This window comes from Thunnus maccoyii, chromosome 3, assembly GCF_910596095.1.
Source record: "Thunnus maccoyii chromosome 3, fThuMac1.1, whole genome shotgun sequence".
Classification (NCBI taxonomy): Eukaryota; Metazoa; Chordata; class Actinopteri; order Scombriformes; family Scombridae; genus Thunnus; species Thunnus maccoyii.
The window spans coordinates 33,866,117-33,884,819 of NC_056535.1; the positions used below are offsets into that span (position 1 = coordinate 33,866,117).

At 40.4% G+C, this 18,703-nt stretch overlaps 1 protein-coding gene across 10 annotated transcripts in view; it reads right to left on the reverse strand.

The window, feature by feature from the left end:
- Positions 1-18,703, reverse strand: part of LOC121894133 (dedicator of cytokinesis protein 3-like) — a 215,056-nt gene that overhangs the window by 180,193 nt on the left and 16,160 nt on the right. For 7 of the 10 annotated variants that reach the window (XM_042406504.1, XM_042406511.1, XM_042406507.1 and 4 more), the window contains exon 3: positions 15,051-15,123. The exons of the other annotated variants lie outside the window; for them this stretch is intronic. In XM_042406504.1, the coding sequence (XP_042262438.1) occupies positions 15,051-15,123 (73 nt within the window). The remainder of the gene's footprint in view (positions 1-15,050; positions 15,124-18,703) is intronic. 10 annotated transcript variants of the gene reach the window in all.

Genomic DNA, 18,703 nt, shown 5'->3' on the forward strand with positions numbered 1-18,703 from the left:
TGCTGTGTCACTGAAAGGTTTGTGGCTCATAAATACAACAGTGTTAGTTTACTGTAAAAAGCAGGAAAACATTAGAGATTTGTCTGTTTTTGTCTTGTTTGTCAGCTGATGCAGGACTCTGTTGGTCTATGTATGAATTCCTTTCTTCTCTGTGTTAAAACTGATTTAATAAACCAGGATTTTGCTCTTTTTCTCCCCCATACTAGAATAAATCTTAATACCTCAATAACAGTCACTTCTGGGACTCTCTCCACACCTCGCTATGTAACCCTGGGCACACTTGATGGATGAAGCAGTCATCCATCTGGCAGCTCCGGAGAGGAAGAAGAACTGCTGCTACCCCCTTGAAACAATGTTTGGAGTCAATTTAAGACAATTATTCACTCAGAGAGAACCAGATTTCTTTTTTTTAATGTTCTAGCTGCTGCAGATGGAAGTGGGAGGAAAACAGAAAAAAACAGGAGTAATTAAAGTGAACGGGTTGAATCATATCATCTGTAGGAGAGAGAGAGAGAGAGAGAGAGCTCTACGCCGCTCTCCCAGGGAAATTTCATGCCGTCATCTAACGTAGGAGAGAGAATCATGTTGCTATAGCATGCATCTTCTTCTTCTCTCCCACCTCTTTCCTGTGTGTGGGCATTGCTCTGTCTCTCTAACTCTCCATCACCCCCTCCTCTCTCTTTTCTCTCACACATACACACACATACACACACTCGTAGGCTTGTTAATATAGAAGGAATGTAGTAAACTCATGGGGACTCCCTCTAATAGAATCCGCTGCGAAGAATATTCAAGAATTTATAATAACAACATAGCACACATGCCGTTAATGAAAATGAGAAGTGGGGGAAAGAGAAGAAATAAAAACTAAACAAAAGACAAAGAAATTAGAAGTGAAGAGAAACTCATCTAATCCTAGAAAATGAGGGGTGTCGTGGGGATGGAGAGCGTGTTTCGCACAGCGGGCCCACCCGGGTTACAGAGAAATGTAATTGGCACCAAAACGGCAGCGAGCAGCAGGGGTTACAGCTGGTGCATATGCCTGCGAGCTAAAAAACACAGGACATAACTAGCATAAAACCACATACTGAGTGCTCTCCTAAGCACAAAGAATTAGAAATGAGTTTGGATCACAAGAGAAGTGCTGTGAGTTTATTGGGAACACCTTTGATGGGCTGTAATACAACAATATTTCTCATTGAAGCTGACACACACAAACACATGCTTTGACTGCACACCAACAAGTGCAGGGCTGGGAAAGCAGAATTACAAGTGCTTGAACAGCTGGCTAGCATGTAATATTGAAAATATGAAGAAGTATAAAAGACAGTTTACAATGTGCAGGGGGAAAACCGAGGAGGATGAGAGATACAGGATACAGGGGGAGGAGATGTAATCATAACAAACATTATTTGACTTCAGCGGTGGGACCTCACCCTTCATGTTTCAATCCAGCATGTCTTACATCATCATGCTGTAATGTTATTCAATAAAACCAAAATCTAAACCAGCTAGTCGGCACATCCTTCCTTCCTTATAACACCTGCAAGCAAAAATAGAGAAGATATTGATTTTTATTTATTTGTTTTCCCCACCATTCCTCTCTCACAACCTCATGTACACTGTCAGAAACCTGCCTGTGCTATACTGAGAACTATATTTTATTTGTTGTGTTGTTTAATCAAACCATGAACCGTCATTAAAGAGATTAAAACTGCAAAGAATTCTCTGTTGACCAGTCAGTTTTTGTTACAACATGATAAAACACAGAGGATGTGATGTGTGTGTCTGTGCAGAAACGTTTGAGGGATGGAGGTGAACTGCGACGGAATAAATGAGATGCATGATGGGAACGTTCACAGCGGCTTCCACTGTGCAAACTTGCTCAGATATCCGATCGGCATCGTTATGGAAGTCGGCGACTGAGAGAACAGTCGGGGTTTGCATCCGCGACATCTGCCAACGGCTGAAACAAACAGCAGGAAGAACAAACGGAGTTTCCTGCTGGTTGCTGCTGAAGGTTATCTGTGCTGCTGCAAGGCTGCGGCGGGTAAAAGCCTCGACTCTGATCAACTTCATGTTTCTAATAACAAAAATAAGCTTATTGAACACATTCTCTACAGTGGATCAGGAATGAGAATTGTAAAGATTTTATTGGTAACAGTGCCATTATTGATTCTGCTTATTGGTCCGTTTCTTTATTGATTCTCTTATTGATTCCTGATCAGTTTTCTGTGGGAGAAAAGTAGGCCCACACAGAGTTTCAGTGTCAATGCAACTGTTTTATTATCTCCACTGTTTATCAATGATCTTGCATGCTGATGAATATATGAAACATAACTGGTAGATAAGATAAATGGTCGGTAACCAAAAGTTAACTGCATTAATTAATGAATTAATTGATTTGAAAGCATCTTACAGTCTCCTGTCTGTGTGAGAATAACAAACTGAGCAGGAGGCAGACTGCTCTGCTGTGTTATTAACGTTGTGTCTGCAGTAGTGGAGAGCAGCCTCTCTGCTGCACCGTTAGCTTCAGGGAACGAAGGCGTTGAACGATCGCAGGGTTTTTAAGGTGAAACAGACTGAGCACCGAGTTACTTTCCTCTTATTTGCTACTCTTTTCTTTTTCTCATCTCAGACTTGGTTTAAGTAGTTTAATGCTGCAGTGTGTGTATGTGTTGATTACTGCTGATCACTGCTCCGCTCCGCTGTGCTAATGTTAGTCTCTGAGTGACGGTGTATACTTCACGTTCATCTCGCAAAGGTAATTATTTATTCATTAAATCAAAAAATGCTCACAACCGCTGCCTTCTTGTAGATAAATGACAACATAGCCAAAGATAACTCCAGCGTGTGTCCTCTGTGGACAGTCTGGAGGTTGTGATGCCCTCACAGTTGAGTTCCACCTTTTTTTGTTCTGTCAACATCACACGTCTGGGCATCGATAAGAGGAACTGATTAGCTCAGAGACATACGATTCAGATGGATTAGACAAATTAAACTGGTTCTCAAATGTAACCGGTTTGTGATTCCCATCCCAACAGTAGATTAAAACAATCAAACATGCCTTCACAGACAAAAACAACATGAAGCTAGAGATTTAGCTGTTCTTTTTGGCGTTTCAGTATGAACAGATACATTTTTATAACTTGAGTATGATGTAGACCTTGTGTTCAAACTGTTTAACATTGTGAACTGAATTGTTGAAGTGTTTGTTATTTGGTAACTGCCACTAAATGCAGCTGAAGGAGGAGCAGGCTGGAAATCTCTAGAGCTGTGCTGAAGGCTTAGGTGTGAGGTCAGGACAGCCTTTTATTGCATTTCATTCAACTTTTCATATTCAGCTTTTCCCTGTTAAAAACTGAACTGGCACTATAGCACACAGCAGAAAAACACTCAGGTAAAAGATGACAGAAACAGATATAACTACAAACACCATCCTGCTTTTCTCAGGTCACAGCAGATATGTTGACATGTCGAAGCAGGAGAAGCACAGATACAATTAATAACATTAACGATGGCTGAATCTCATTTAGTGTTCCTGACCCTGGTACAGTCCATATAGTGCAGTATAGTCCACATGTACGGTTACACTTGAACATTTGAATAGAACTGAACCATCGTTAATATCATCAGTTTATCTGTTCCAGCTATGACAAGTCAAAATGTCTGCTGTGAAAAAGATTTATTGTTACTTTGACTGATTTCTACATTAAAGCTCCACAGCTTATTAATATTAAACAGAAAATATATACATACTGTATTTAAGTACAGCTGAAATGATTAGGCGATTGAAAGAAAAATAATCAGAAAAAAATCTGGTGCCAGCTTTTCAAATGTGAGGATCTTCTGTTGATCTGTTTTATATCAGTATAAATAATTTACAATATACAGAATATAGTTAGATATAAAAATATGTTTTGGACTGTTGGTTGGACAAATCAAGATATTTGAAAAGTCATTTCATTGTTTTTTTGACATTTTATAGACTAAACGGTTAATTGGAAAAATATTCAGTAGATCAATAATGAAAATAATCATTAGCTGCAGCCCTAATTTAAGAGAACACAACTTACTGTTATATTCATATTTCTGTTTTAATAATAAAGCATTTAAGCAAATGTTGACAGTAAAACAAAGTGAAACAGTCCTACTGCAAATTATATCAGATAGAAAACAGACAAACTCATTTATTTTGTTGTTTATTGAAGGTCTTCGCCTCCTTTCATGCTCATTTTTTTATAGAGGAAGGCCATAACTTTTAACATTAACATTCAATCTTAATCTTGAAATAACAGGATGAGATGGAGACAAAGAGTCCTGCACCAAACCAGCAAACATCCCTCAAGTCAAGAAGTGAAAGGCTGGCTGTGACAGAGTGACCTGCCCTCCATGCCGTGCTATCCTCTTCCCTGTTTGCATCTCTTCTTTCCTCCTCCCATCTTTTTACTCCGCAATCTGTCGACTCAATCAGCCGAGCGGCAGACGAAAGGAAGGTGGGGGAGGGGGGGTGGGGTGGGGAGTAATGAGGTCAGTAGCACTTATCTGCAGAGGCTGAATGAGGGATGAAGAAGATGCTCTGGGCGTTCACTCTCACACTTTCTTCCTGCTACTGTCTCACACATGCTGCTTTTTAAATTCTCTTCACCCTCCATGCTTCCGCTCGCCGTCTGTCACCTCATGTTATGTGTCAGTGGCCATCTTTTTTTTTTCTCTACAACACTTCGATAAAGTCTTTTCACCTATATGTTTGATCTTTTACCGCTCCCAAGTCCGTCACTCTCTTCTTACCTTCCTTTTTTGTTGTCATTAATTTTGTTCCTGAATACCACTCCTCTGTCCCTCTCTTACCTCCCTCCATCACTCTGACGGCACTTCCTGCTTTTATATCCTTTCGGCATCTTTATTTTGCTGATTCCTCATCTTATGTCCCCACCTTCACCATCTTTCCTCCACCTCACTTGCTTACTTCCTCTTCTCTCTACATACCTTTACCGTCCTCCTCCTCCTCCTCTGTCTTTCATCTTTTATCCCTCTTCAATCCCACTCTCCTCACTTGTCAGTCTTCGTCTACTGTTCCTCCAGCCATCCTGTTTTCCAAGGTTGTGGTATATTGATTTTCAATTGGCTCAATATAAAATGTAAATTGAAGATGTAATTCACTAACAGGAGTTATGGGCTGTTTTCCTTACAGATGATTTCCCTTTTTTTTCTAGAATTGAAGCAGTGACAGTTTTAGTCAGCAGTTCCACATATTGAATATTATTGAGGATGATCCTTTAACTCCCACTGCTGCTCCAGACTATCTTCCTTCTCCTTTCCTTCTCCTCAATTATCTCCTCCCTCTCTTTATCCAACCAGCTGTCGAGTGGATTTTAGTCAAACTTTTAAAATGTCACATAAAAATGAAATGCGTATTACATGTGTTTCCACCAGCTGGTTTGAAGTGAATAAATCAAGCTCTCCTAAATGTCAAAAAGCCCATTCATGAGAACAATGGCAAGAATCTCTGCAGAGCTCACTGGACAAATTGTTGAGCTTCTTCCAGCATATTTCATGCTTTAACCCTAAAGGAGATAAATAAATATATTCTGATACAGAAAACAGCAGCCTCACAACCATAACAGTGACTGCAGTGACGCTGGACCATTTGATGCAGTCTATTGATCGAGTGAAAAATGTGTTAAAATCACTCGCAATTATGGTTATTTGGTTGTAATTTGTCCAAAATCCAGTAACAATGTCAGATGACAAGTGAATATATTTATGAACTTAGCACAAAAAGTAAGGAAATTTGTGTTTGTGTTTCCCTTTTAAATGGTGCCACATTTGTAAGGAACATGCATTTGTGGGATGAGCAGCAGAGCTGAGTATGTGGGTTGTGCCCATGAAAAATTTGCCAAATCTTCTCTGCCAATGTCAAACAGCTTATTCTGCTGTTGCTACTGACTCTTGTTTTGAGCTTCTGGTACCCCAGGTGTTGCCAATCAGGCACTTGATTGACAGCACCTGTGAGCATGGGCCCTGCTACAGTGGTCAGTAGGTGTCAGCTTCAAGAATCGGCATGCCACGTTTGACTGATCTGGATAGGGCAACTTCATGCTGGTGTTCCACAAAACCAAGTTGCGGCATTATTTGGAGTGAGCCCTAGTACCATCTCCAAAGTGAAGGCCAAGTTCCATATAATTCTTCAAATGCTGGTTGAAGAATGGGATGCCATCCCACAGCAGTTTGTGACCAGGCTGGTGAGCAGCATGAGGAGGAGGTGCCAGGCTGTTGTGGCTGTGTATGGTTCTTGCACACGCTACTGCGGCTCCTGTTTGTTAAATGAATAAATTGTTTCCTCAAACTTCAATCATTTAATCCACCAAACACCAAACAAGAGTCAATGGCAGAATAAGCTGTTTGGCATTGACAGTGAAGATTTGACAAATTTTTCATGGGCGCAACCCACATACTCAGCTCTGCTGCTCATCCCACAAATACATGTTCCTTACAAATGTGGCATAATTTAAAAGGGAAATAAACAGGCTTTCCAATGGTCAGTATTTGGTATAACTGGTCAATGTGATGAAAAATACTACATGCAGCTCTTCCCACTAACTTTTCAACTTACTCGCAAAAATAGTGACATTTATTAACAAACATTTTTGAAAGTATGAAAAGTTTTGCACCTTGTCATAAATAACATGTCAGATCCCCTCTTCCCTTTATTTACAGTTTCTCCCTGCATCATGCCACGCTTCCTTCTCCGTTTACCTCCCTATACTTGTGTGTGTGTGTGTGTGTGTTTGTGTGTGTGTTTCCATAAGAACTAAAACAGTCACATGTTGGCACAATGCCCCTAATGTCTCATGGCACATGGACACACACACACACACACTCAGCACCTCCCCCTCCCCCAGGCGCTCACCCACACACTGCCAGATAAAAATAATGTGGGGCAGGCAGATCAGCCAGATGTTTGTCGGTACATCTTGGTGTGTTAGTGTGTGTGTGTGTGTGTGTGTGTGTGTGTGTGTGCGCATTGTGTGCATGAAGCCAAAAGCGGTTGCGTCTACTGTACATGTGTGCTCATGCATAAGTAAATACGCGCCTATCCTTCTATGAAAGTAAAAGCTAGTGCCTGATACACATGCTGCACTGTCAGGTGTTGGCTGAGAGAGAGTGAGTGTGTGTGTGTGTGTGTGTGTGTGTGTGTGTGTGTGTGTGTGTGTGTGTATACTTGGATTTTTTACATGTATGTGTGCGTCATGGTGCTCTTCTTCTTCCTGTTTATTTTTTTCATACTCATCGTGAGCTCCAGAAGCACCAACGTGTTCCTGAGTGTCACATTGTTTTCTTGGCTTCTCTGCTCTATAGAAGCAGGCTGTTTGTTCAGTAGTGTGGCCTCGTAGCCTTCTGTGTACCAGCATTAAAGTGTACTAGCGTCCAGATGGCCAGGCTTGCTGTTCCTGCCCTGAAAGTGGAGCACTGGGCTAAGCTTCCATTATATAGGCTTAAAACACACTAATCACCCGACAGCACTCTGCACTACTGCTGCTTTTAGAGGATGTGTGTGTGTGTGTGTGTGTGTGTGTCTAATCTTAGTAGCGCTGTGTCTCTAGAGAGACAATCATTGACTGTTACCATGACTAGTAGAGTAGTGTGCCTGTCCCATTACTCTTAACATCTATTCATTACTAAATATTTTAGGAGCGTACATGTTGCTGTGAGGAAACTTGTTAAATATACAAGAGGGAAATTATTTTAAACCACCTTTCAACCTTTATTTTCTTCTTATTTTTTCAATTTGATTTCATTTCATTTTTAATCTTCTGGATCTGAACTGTATTTCTGAGATAAAAAGCCAAGTTTCTGTTTTCTGGTAAACACTGATTAATTAGCATAAGACCTTTTGATGAAGAATGTATTTGTTTTCTGGCAAGATTAATTTGCTGAGTCTACTGTCAAGAAACAGGAAGCTGCTCTGACTTAAAATACAGCTCTTTAGTGAAGGAAGACTCGTCCCCATTGACTTCAGTCCAACACTTAAGTTTTAAAGTTATTAACCAACTGTCTGAGGCCATCTCCTCTTGGCGGCGTGTCTGCGATGGTGCACGTCAATTAACACATTAATGAGCATAGCTGCGGGTCAGAGTGGAGAAACGCTGCCACGGGAAAACACCCGCTCTGCACTGCGGGCGCCGCTGGCAGGGCGAAGAGAGCTGCTGGCACTGCCAACCTTCATCTGCCATCCAATTCAATGTGTGAGTGTTACAGCGTGAGTGAGTGTGTGTGTGTGTGTGTGTGTGTGTGTAGGGCTTCCCCAGGTGCCAAGGCCGGCCTGACATCTTGGCCTGGCGCGATGCAGTGGCTCCACTGTGCCAGTTCGCCATTAGATCCCTCAGCTCTGAGTGCAGATGGGTTGGTATCATGTACTGTGTGTTACGTTTGTTACTAAACAGTAAATTACTCAGTGGGCTTCATGCAACAGTAACTCAGATTCATTCTTAAGTGAAACATACAAGAGATTTAAGAATATTTGTGGCGTTCACCAATTTTCTCGTACGAAATTATCAAACCTGTCATACAAGGCGTGAACGGACAGTTTGTGTTTCTGTGTTTGACCTGAAAATGATGTGATCTGCATGATTTAGAGTTTAAATATGATACTGATTCATATCATCACAGCAGCTTATACAGTTCAGGTCTTTATGCAGGTTTTATGATTCATTGTCTGTTTCTGAACAAGATAAATGTCTCAACTTACAATGAATATATGACAAAAAGTCTAAAAAACTTCAACCATCATACATCTGTGCTGTCTGCGTGTCTATCGTCACTCTCCTGATTCAGCAGGTTTAGACCTCCCAGGGTGCACTGGGACAGATCACCGTTCACACACACACACACACACACATGAACACAGGTGGTACACGTTTCACACTGTGTACCACCTGTCTTTGTCTCCAGTTGTTTGGGGGCTTCTACTCTACTCAGCTCTTTGTGTTTGTTCATCTGTTAGCAAACTCTCACACTGCAACTCATGAACTCTCCTTCTCACATTAAAGATACTCTAATCACTATATTTATATTTATAACAAATGACAATGCATAAGTTATAGTAGTGACTATCACTGACTCTGTCGTCCAATCAGTTCTACGGAGCGTTTTAACATAGTTTTGTTTTTTATGGCCTGAAACTTTACCGCTTTGTTTCACTCTCACCGCTCTGCTCTGTCTTCCAGCAGTGACAGGCAGCTGTTTTCAGTGTTAAGCTTTGACTAATCACCTGTATTCTACCTGCCCAACACCAAACAGCAGATAGACAAAGTTAGCGAGTAGCTGGTGAACAGAGTGGAGTGTTTAGCAGCTAAAGGGTCAGATATTTCCCTCAGGAGTTTGTGGAGACCAAATGAGAGCATTCGAGATGAATGCTAATGCTTCTCCATGTCTGCTGGATGTCAACTGTATCACTGTATCAACTTTATGAGGTGACAATGTTGTATTTACAACTTGGCAAAAAATAATAATGCAAGAAAGAGGAAAATAATCACATTAAACTGGTGATTTTGTCTGTTAGAAGCTTCTTCCACTCATACATCCTGTCATACCTCTTGAACAAAAAAATGGCATAAATTTATCCTCAATTAGAGATTTCATTTCTGTTGGACTCCCACTTGGGATTGTGTATTTTTACTGTGGATGAATGATTAATAAGTCGTTTTCCTGTTATTCTTTCCTGGTCTTAAAGTGAAATACAGCGAAAGCAGAAACAGACTGAATCAATTTTTAAAGTTGACACTATTTAAATAAGTGCTCCTCCTCTGTGAGTATGTGTGTGTTCATTCATCTTTGTCTGCTGTGTGAGTCTGACTGTTCTACTTTCCTCTGCCGTCCTTCTCAATTTGCTTCTTCGCTACTCAGACGTTAAACCTTTCATCTACACGCGGCGGATTGTTGCATATTAGGGATTTAATAGTCTGCCGTCTTCCCTTCGAGCTGTGTCATCCCCAGAAAAAAAAAAGGGCTTGGTCAGCATGGCTCGGTGATGTCACCTTTCATTCGTCCTTCTTCCCGCAAGCCACGCCGTGCTTCTTCTTAGGGGGAACGGATGGGTGTCGGGTTACACATCTCATTGATTGCGAGCAGCGAGCTTAGCGGTCACAGTTGAGTCAGCTAACACTTTGCATCAGCGACTCATCATTCATCCAGGAAACATTACTCTTCAAAAGAAAAGGCCAAGGCTTTAAAAGCGAGAGCCTGGGCATAAATGATGTACGGTTTCTTTTTTATGCTCCTGTTTTATATCGTCCTTTAATGAGCTCTGAGGCCACTTCCACCTGCCCTCAGAGTCATTACGCTTATGGAGAGCCTAATGTCAGAGTGATGTCCATCTAACCTAACTCTAAAATCAATATGAAGTGAAATATTTTGTGTCCACTTTGGGCTGATGGAAGTCTGACTGGCACCACACTTACAGGAAGTCCCTGCATTTAAATCCTCATTGTTTATCCATTATTTTGGCCTCTGCTTTATGTTGACCAGAAGCGACCTGACAATCCAGTCATAGCTTCTCAAACAGCACTGTCAGCATCTCCAACCACAGCAGATGGTGTCGTGTTTCATTATGACTCTGCTTCAGGCCTGCTAAAGTGGACAGAGGTCACCTGGTCAAACTATACTGAGCAAAAACATACTATTCCTTTACACTGGGAGTTAAAATACACTAAAGGCTCTTCAAAGAACTCAGTGAGCCTGAAAGACTGAATCGTTTTCTAACGCTGGTTCAATAAGTCATATCTGAGATGATTAAATGCGTGTTTGTTTTTTTCCTCTTTGATGGATCTGAACGAGTGTTTAACGTACGTCTACTCGGCCCGTAAAGACATGAGTCACAAGCATCTGTCTATATAGTTTTACAGTGAGAGGAGAGTAATGAGGCGCCCGCAGCATAAAATATTACCACTTCCATGAACTTGTAATGTTTTATCTTTGGATCTAACTTCCAACATAACTGCAGTGCTTTTGTTGCTGTCATAGTTAGAGAGTAAAAGGTGCATATTGTTGCTGTCAGATGGAAACTTTGCAGCTGTGTTGGATGTTTATATACGTGTATATATATGACTTAACTTCCTATGAAGGTCAGTGGGTCTGAAACAATGGTAGAAAACGTCTCCCTTGATTCAAATACAGTTGATCTACACAGTTTTCCCTCTAAACTTTGGACGTCCGCTCCTCTCTCTCTCTCCTTCTGTCTGTATGTTTTTATTATTACAATCTTCCAAAAGACAAACTAAAAAATCGAGCTATAAACTCTAATCCCACTTAAGAAGTTACAGAGACGATTGAGTCATCTCTGCAATCCATCATCCATCTGCTCTGAACTGCTGTCAGTGCTGCTTGCACACAATTACACACAAGTACAAGTTCTTCAGTGCTGCTTATTAGCATTTATATAACAATATTGTATTTTCATGTTAACTTTGCATCAATATGATAACATAACTTGATTTGACGAGTATTTCATTAATTAATTCACTGGATTAGCCAACGACAGACGTTCCTGTCAGGTGTTTTTTTTATCCATCAATAGTTTCTTTTAGATTTTACAGAAAATGTACAAAACCAAGATACACACTCAGTTTTCAGTTTAGTGACTAAAACTAACTGCAGTGAATCCTTCCTTCATTGAGGTTATAATGTTAGTGTGCTTTTGCATAAGAATAAAAGATAGTTTCTGCATATATTGCTTTTTTATATATATATACATATATATATGTGTGTGTGTGTGTTTTTATTATAATGTTGAGTTTTCTTAGTGTGTTTTAGTGTGTAGTTGTGTAGTTGTGTGTATATATATCTCTCACAGCACACAGAGCAGGGTAGGATAAACAGTAGAGCTGGGACAAATGCAGCCTGCAGCCTGCAGCGAGGCGGCGGATACAGAGAGAATCTCCTGTCAACTGAATGAACACATATAGGTTGTACACACTTTACACTTGTCACGCAAGCCTCACAAAGGTTACTATTCACATGTGTAAAATAGAGCGCTGTGTGTCCATGTATCTGCGTGACTTAAGACAGAGAAAGAAGTACATCCATGTCTAAAGGCAGTGGCTGTGTGTGAATAAGTGTGATACCACGACAGCATGAATGAGGTGTCTTCACTCTTCCACATGAGATAGAGCATAATGTTGGATAATCTCAGGTAATGTCCTGAATACAGAGCAGGCTACAGCAAGGCCTTCACATTCATTTCAAGATTTATACAAAAAGATAAAACTGTGAAAAGACAATCTGATGGCAGGTTTATTTCTGTCTTCCTCCTCTCAGTGTGTTGTGTTTGTGTTCTTCAGGCCCGGGACAAGCAGAGTGTTTGTAGACAAACAGTCTTAGAGAGAATCTGCTTTGAAGTTCTTAATGAGACAATCGGCACGGGGCCAATTAACATGAGAATAGAGACAGAACGTCTCTTTAACATGTCAGACATCTCTATTGGCTCTCTGTGCTCTACTGTCTGTCAGAACGCCTCAGTAAACAAAGCAAACAGGTGTTAACATCAACGTGCACAGTGACTGAGCAACTAACATTTCTATCCACAAAAAGAGTGGAGGAGAAACAATTATAACTGCAAGTGAATTACATATAAAGTTACACGATACTTATGTGTAAAAAATCCTCCCACGATTCCATTAGATAAACTCAGAGTTTCAGTGTTTAGTCGCCAATTTATCATTTCAACCAACATTGTATAGGTTAGAGATACAACTATTTGGATGATAAGTGAAAATTCATTTCAACACTGTTGCCAAGTGTTGAGTGACTTTCAGTCCAAGAGGAAGCCATGTTCGTGTGTTCAATCAATTAGCAACAATGTGATAACATGCAAAGCTGATTTGTGCTCGTTTCTTATCTAATGATGTCTGATGATCACAGCACTTCACATCCAGCCTCCAGGCACTCTCACACAGGGGACTGCAGCTTGAGAGACACTTGACAGGCTGACTTGTTGTAATATAGTGATGTGTTTTTCCATTTAACTCAGCATGAACTGATCAGTTTTATCATTGAACCAAATGACTTGGTGTAATGTTAAAGAGGTCACTGGTAGCACCAGTTAACACCAAACTCTGCAGCTTTAAGGAGCTTTTACTTTCTTTTAGCCTCTTTAAATTCATCGCTTTGGTTTCCTGCTGCAAAGACTGTAAGGTTCAGTCTCACTGCTTTCATCAACCCCCCATATAGAGCAAACAGGCTCAGACAACATGAATTTATAGTATTGAAGTGTGTGAATGGTTGGCTAGAAACAAAAGACAAAGATATTCAGGGGGTTGCATGACCCCAAACTCAAGATAAAAAGAAATATAGGATAGAATATATATGTTCTGTTGTCATGTTCTGTGTCTGCTGTATGTGTAAGCATGCAACTGTTTGCTAACACGTTAGCATAACGACTGGACAATAATATTTCAGGTTTGTTCTTCTGTGAGTTGTTTTTGTCTTTCTGCCTCCTGTGCATCAAACATAACTTTAGTTTCAAAGTTAGATCTTAAATGCAACATGCAAGAAATTTCAGACGTGGTCACATATCTGTTACTTCTTCTTGATCACAACCACCTGCAGCACTTTAGTTTTATTTATAGTACCAGTGATGATGCCAAATGGACTTCTAGCAGCTCGCTGCTCAGATGCTGTGAACTCTGCACGACCTGCTGTTTTGACAGTTGTCAGTTGTACTATATCACATATAAGACCACAAATGCACTCACGCTGCACTGCAGACTACAAAGTGGAAAATACGATGTGATGGTGCCGGATGGCATCAGGAGTCTGATCTAAAGCTAATGCAACCACATATGTAGGCTGCGGACAGCTGCCGAATGAACTTTGAACTATAAAAAGATGTTAAGATCTTAGTTTGTGAAACACTAATAAAGCAACCTGTCTGTCATCACTGCAGCTGCTCACATCCTGAGTTCAGCATCCACAAGACATTTCAGACTATGTTCTGGTGCTTTCATTTACTCAAAGACTAAATGTATTTTTTTTAAATTAATTTGAGTAATTCATTTATTGTTTAATTATGTGATACTGTTGTAATGCCTGAGGTGAAAAACTATTATTTGCTGAAACCCAAAGGGAGGCTGGAGGTCAGCTGGAGGTCAGCAGCTCTGGTACTGCTGGGAACTCAGTATCAGACTGAAGAGAAAGTCAGACAACATCACTACATATGTGGGAACTTTAAATATTTGGTCACCCAATGAAAGCTTAATTTTTCCCTTTCAATGTTTACATCATAGCCACACAGACCAAAAAAAAGATAATTTTATTCAATAGTTATATCCCACACAGTATCAACCTAAACTAACAGTTCAGTTTTAGTTATTTTAGATATTTTGCTTCCCTCCGTCCCAGTGTTCCTATATTCATTCTGCAGCGTCGGTGCACCACTTCAGAATTATGAGCGCCGCTGCTAAAATTTCACACAATCATTAACATCAGTGGGCTACTAATGAATTTCACTCGCACACTGTGTGAGCGGAATAACACCCTATGTTATCATGGAATAGTTTGGAGTCTAGTGCATCAAATCCCCCCATCAAAGGTCTTGTTATAAGAGTAGTGTGTGAGTAATGTGTGTAGTGAGTGTGTGGTTGAGCAAGGGTGAATGTGAGCGGAGCAGAGGAAAAGGTTAGCAGTGATTTGTCAATCTGGCAGTAAATGTACAGTACAGGCTGCAGTGAGTCAGTTAATCATCTGTTGTTTCCCCAACTGCTTTAGAAGTGAAGGAGGTTAGCTCCGAAGTTAGCGACAGTGGGTTAGCCTAACCTGACCAGGCTCACTGTAGGTGGACCAGTTATTCTCGTTTTAGTGTCAGTCTCAGCCGCTCCTGAACAAAGAAGTGCCAACCTGGAGAAACACTGACGCCATCTGCAACTTCAGTTGAGTTGAAGTGAAAAACACAAGCATCCACTCCTTCAGGATCTAGTAGCAGCCCACTAATATCTGTAAATCCTGTGACAGGCAATATATGACAGTGTCTTATTAACAAAATATGACGTTACCTTGCCAGAAGGTTTTAAAATGTTGAGGACGGGACAGATCACACGGTGGGAAAGACATGATGCGTGTGGTCATCTGTCAGTGATAAGATGCATAAACACAACTGAGAACCATAACCACACCCGCAACATATGAACTACACGTAACACACAAAAACATGCTCACTCTCTCTCTCTCACACACACACACACACACACACACACACACACACACACACACACACACACACACACACACACCGTTGCTGCCAGACAGCAGAGCCTAATCAGGTCAATAGAAATGTCCATTAGTCCATCAACTGGAATTAGATTGGAAGCAGGGAGGGAGGGATGATGGGAGGTGGGTGTGAAGGGAAGAGTGACAGGGTGAGAGAGAGAAAGAGAGAGAGAGAGAGAGAGAGAGAGAGAGAGAGAGAGAAAAGATGACAGTGAGAGAAAATAACAGCAAGGATCAGAGGACAGAGAGAGAGAGAGAGAGAGAGAGAGAGAGGGGTATTAAGATGGAGTGAGTGAGGGTGAAGTAACGCGTGACGTGAAGAAGGAAGAACACGGCGATAAAACATTGAAATGGGAGGTGTATAATTTATGTTAATTGATGTTAATTCTGACCCCGTCTTGCAGGCTGCTCTCCTACACGCTCGTTCACACTCTCCTTCACATGCGCGGCGCTGCCATAACTCCAACTGTTGCCGCTTGGCACTGAAATACTCCTCAACTTTGGTGGATATAGAGAATGATGATGCTGTCGATCACTTTTACTGGACAGCGGCACTGATTCACTACATTATTATAATATCTCACATGACACATTTAGCTCTTGTTGCAGGTTTTACTGATGTGGAAATGACCTCATGCCCAGTTTGAGCATGACATAATCCCAGTCAATTAGCCCACAGGTCATGATAGAGTCATATATGTCAGTGTGAGAAACATCTGTGACTTTTCAAATAATCCCTCTCAGCCTTTGGAACAATAGTGCTGTCATCCATGTGGGAACTAATTTTAAAATTATTATAGAGATCAGATCAAAGCAGGAGGTCAAAAGATACAAACAATGTAAGATCATTAATTCCATCATCTTTGGTTTTAAGTGAGTAATTTAATCTGGGGAATCTTTTCTCCATCTTTTCTTGTTATTTTGTGCTAGAGAGCAAAATATATCTTCACATGCACCAGGTCTAAAACATAAGCTGTATTGTTTAGATGAAACGTGCACCGAAAAAGAAGCAGAAGCATTCAAAGAAAACATTTAGACATTTATCTAAATCAGTGTTCAGTGAGTCATAGTACAGATTTAACTGTGGCAGTGCAGGCTGTTCTTTCTCTCCACCGCACCTGCTGACACCAAACGATGTCTCCTTCAGACATTCAGCGGTCTGTTTAAACCGACATATCCTGTTTCCCAGAGTCCCGGTCCACTCAGTGCAACAGCTATTTCAGATCAAGCTTTTTACTGTCAGCCTTGATGCTTCTGTAAACCCGTCTGACCCACGGACTGTCAAACCTTCAGACTCCAGAGCATCACATTGACCTCTGGCTTTCCACACCCTCAGCCACTCAGTGAGGCCCATTACCAGCCCATTATAGTAATTCAATGGGATGCTGCCTGCATGGAAGCCATCAGGACACACACACACACAAACAAATGCATACAAAAGCATACACACCCTTCCACACATGCATATTCAGACATGCATGTACAGAATATAGTATGTAAATACACGTATACATGGACAAATTCCTACGATAACACTATACAGCAAATATACATATCACATTTACATAGAAAAAAACAAAAAAAGACACACAGACAACAAAAATATTATAAGAAACCTTAATAAATCCAGCAAACACAGTGTTTTAATCTGACACAACAATAAAAAGCAGACAGTGAGATTTGAGGAGGGGGCCGTCTGATGAAATTAAGTGGCAACACCATCAAGTACTTCCCTCCTAAAATGAGAAGACTCCCACCTGCTGGCTTTATAATTCCCACTCATTCTACATTATTAGCCAGGATGAAGACTTTATCGGAAAAACAGTCACATGTTGAAGATGTTATCACTCGTATTTATGAAGTAACAGCTGATGAAAGCCATCAATAATATATTATGTCTAGTATGTGTGAGCTGGACCTGCAGAGCATCAGTAGGTATATATCATATCATGGATGCATTTCAGTGAATAACAGGATGTTTTTAGACCCTGTAGGGCAGGTCCCAGCACTCTTAAAATGGGCTCTATTATTATAATAATCCAATTTAAAAAGTGTGTGTTAAAGCTTAAAAACCTCTGCAGTGCTGCTGCACATTTTACCCCCGAACTCAAAGCCAATATTTATCTTTAGTTTCCATGAAAACACTGAAATATGAGGCTGTTTCTTTTGATTTCATCAGCGATGTCTCCAAGGTCCAATTTTGTCAGTCTGTTTGTCTGTTTGTTCAGCATTAACACACACACGCACGCACACACACACGCACACACACACACACACACACACACATACAGTGGAGCATGGTCAAGCATGCATTCGATACTGCCATCCAGTTTGTGTGACTGAGTGAGCAGGCAGTGGGGTGAAAGAGCTTTAATGGGTTAAAGAGAGGGGGGCGTTAAAGAGGGGGGGGGGCGGGGGGGCGTGTAAAGAGTTTAGAGCCTGGGAGGTTTACAGCGTCACACAGACTGACTGCTTATAGCTCGTCCTCATGCTGTCACAGAGAGGGAAAGCTCTTCATACAAAGAGTCTCATTCATAAATCTCATTCAAACAAATGTAAATCAATGAGACGTCAGTTAAGCAAAGAAAAGGCATAAACTGTCTAATAATATATGACTGGTGACAGGCTGAGCTACAGTATTAAAGCGGGAAAAAACATTGGCACACCTTTATATATATATATATATATATATATATATATATATATATATATATATATATATATATATATATATATATATATATATATATATATATATATATATATATACATATATATATATATATATATATATATATATATATATATATATATATATACATATATATATATATATATATATATATATATATATATGGCAATTCTTGGTCTGCTCCCATATGTGTCTTTTTATTACACCATTTATACTATTAATTACACTTTTTCTGAAGTTCTGGGTCAGGACTCAGAGACAGACTGTGTACTTTACATCAGTAAAGCCAAAGAAACCCTCTCTCCCAGCTGGTAGAATTAGATCTAATTTGCATGATTTCTTGCTGGTTTATATGGAAAGTGAGCAATTTAAAAGCTGAAATATTTGGCAGTAGAATAAATGAGTGGGCAGGTGTCTTTACTGCCATATCTGACCGACACACATATAGAAACTGTTTATAATGCATAGTGAAGGAAAATAAGCCAGCACTCCTTGGGAATAAGCAGCTTTATAGTAGAATAACACATGAAAAGCTCTGTGTTTAAATCACTTCCATCAAATCACATCAGCGATCGTATCTCCTCTGTGACAAAAACGTTAATAAAAGTTGATCTACGATGAAACAAATTAGAGCGAAGCTTGCATGAGTGACGGGAAGAAAAAACAACTTCATTCCACCGATTGAGGATAATTGAAAGTGACGTGAAACTCAACCTCCGTCTGATAACGACTGAACGAAACGTGCGG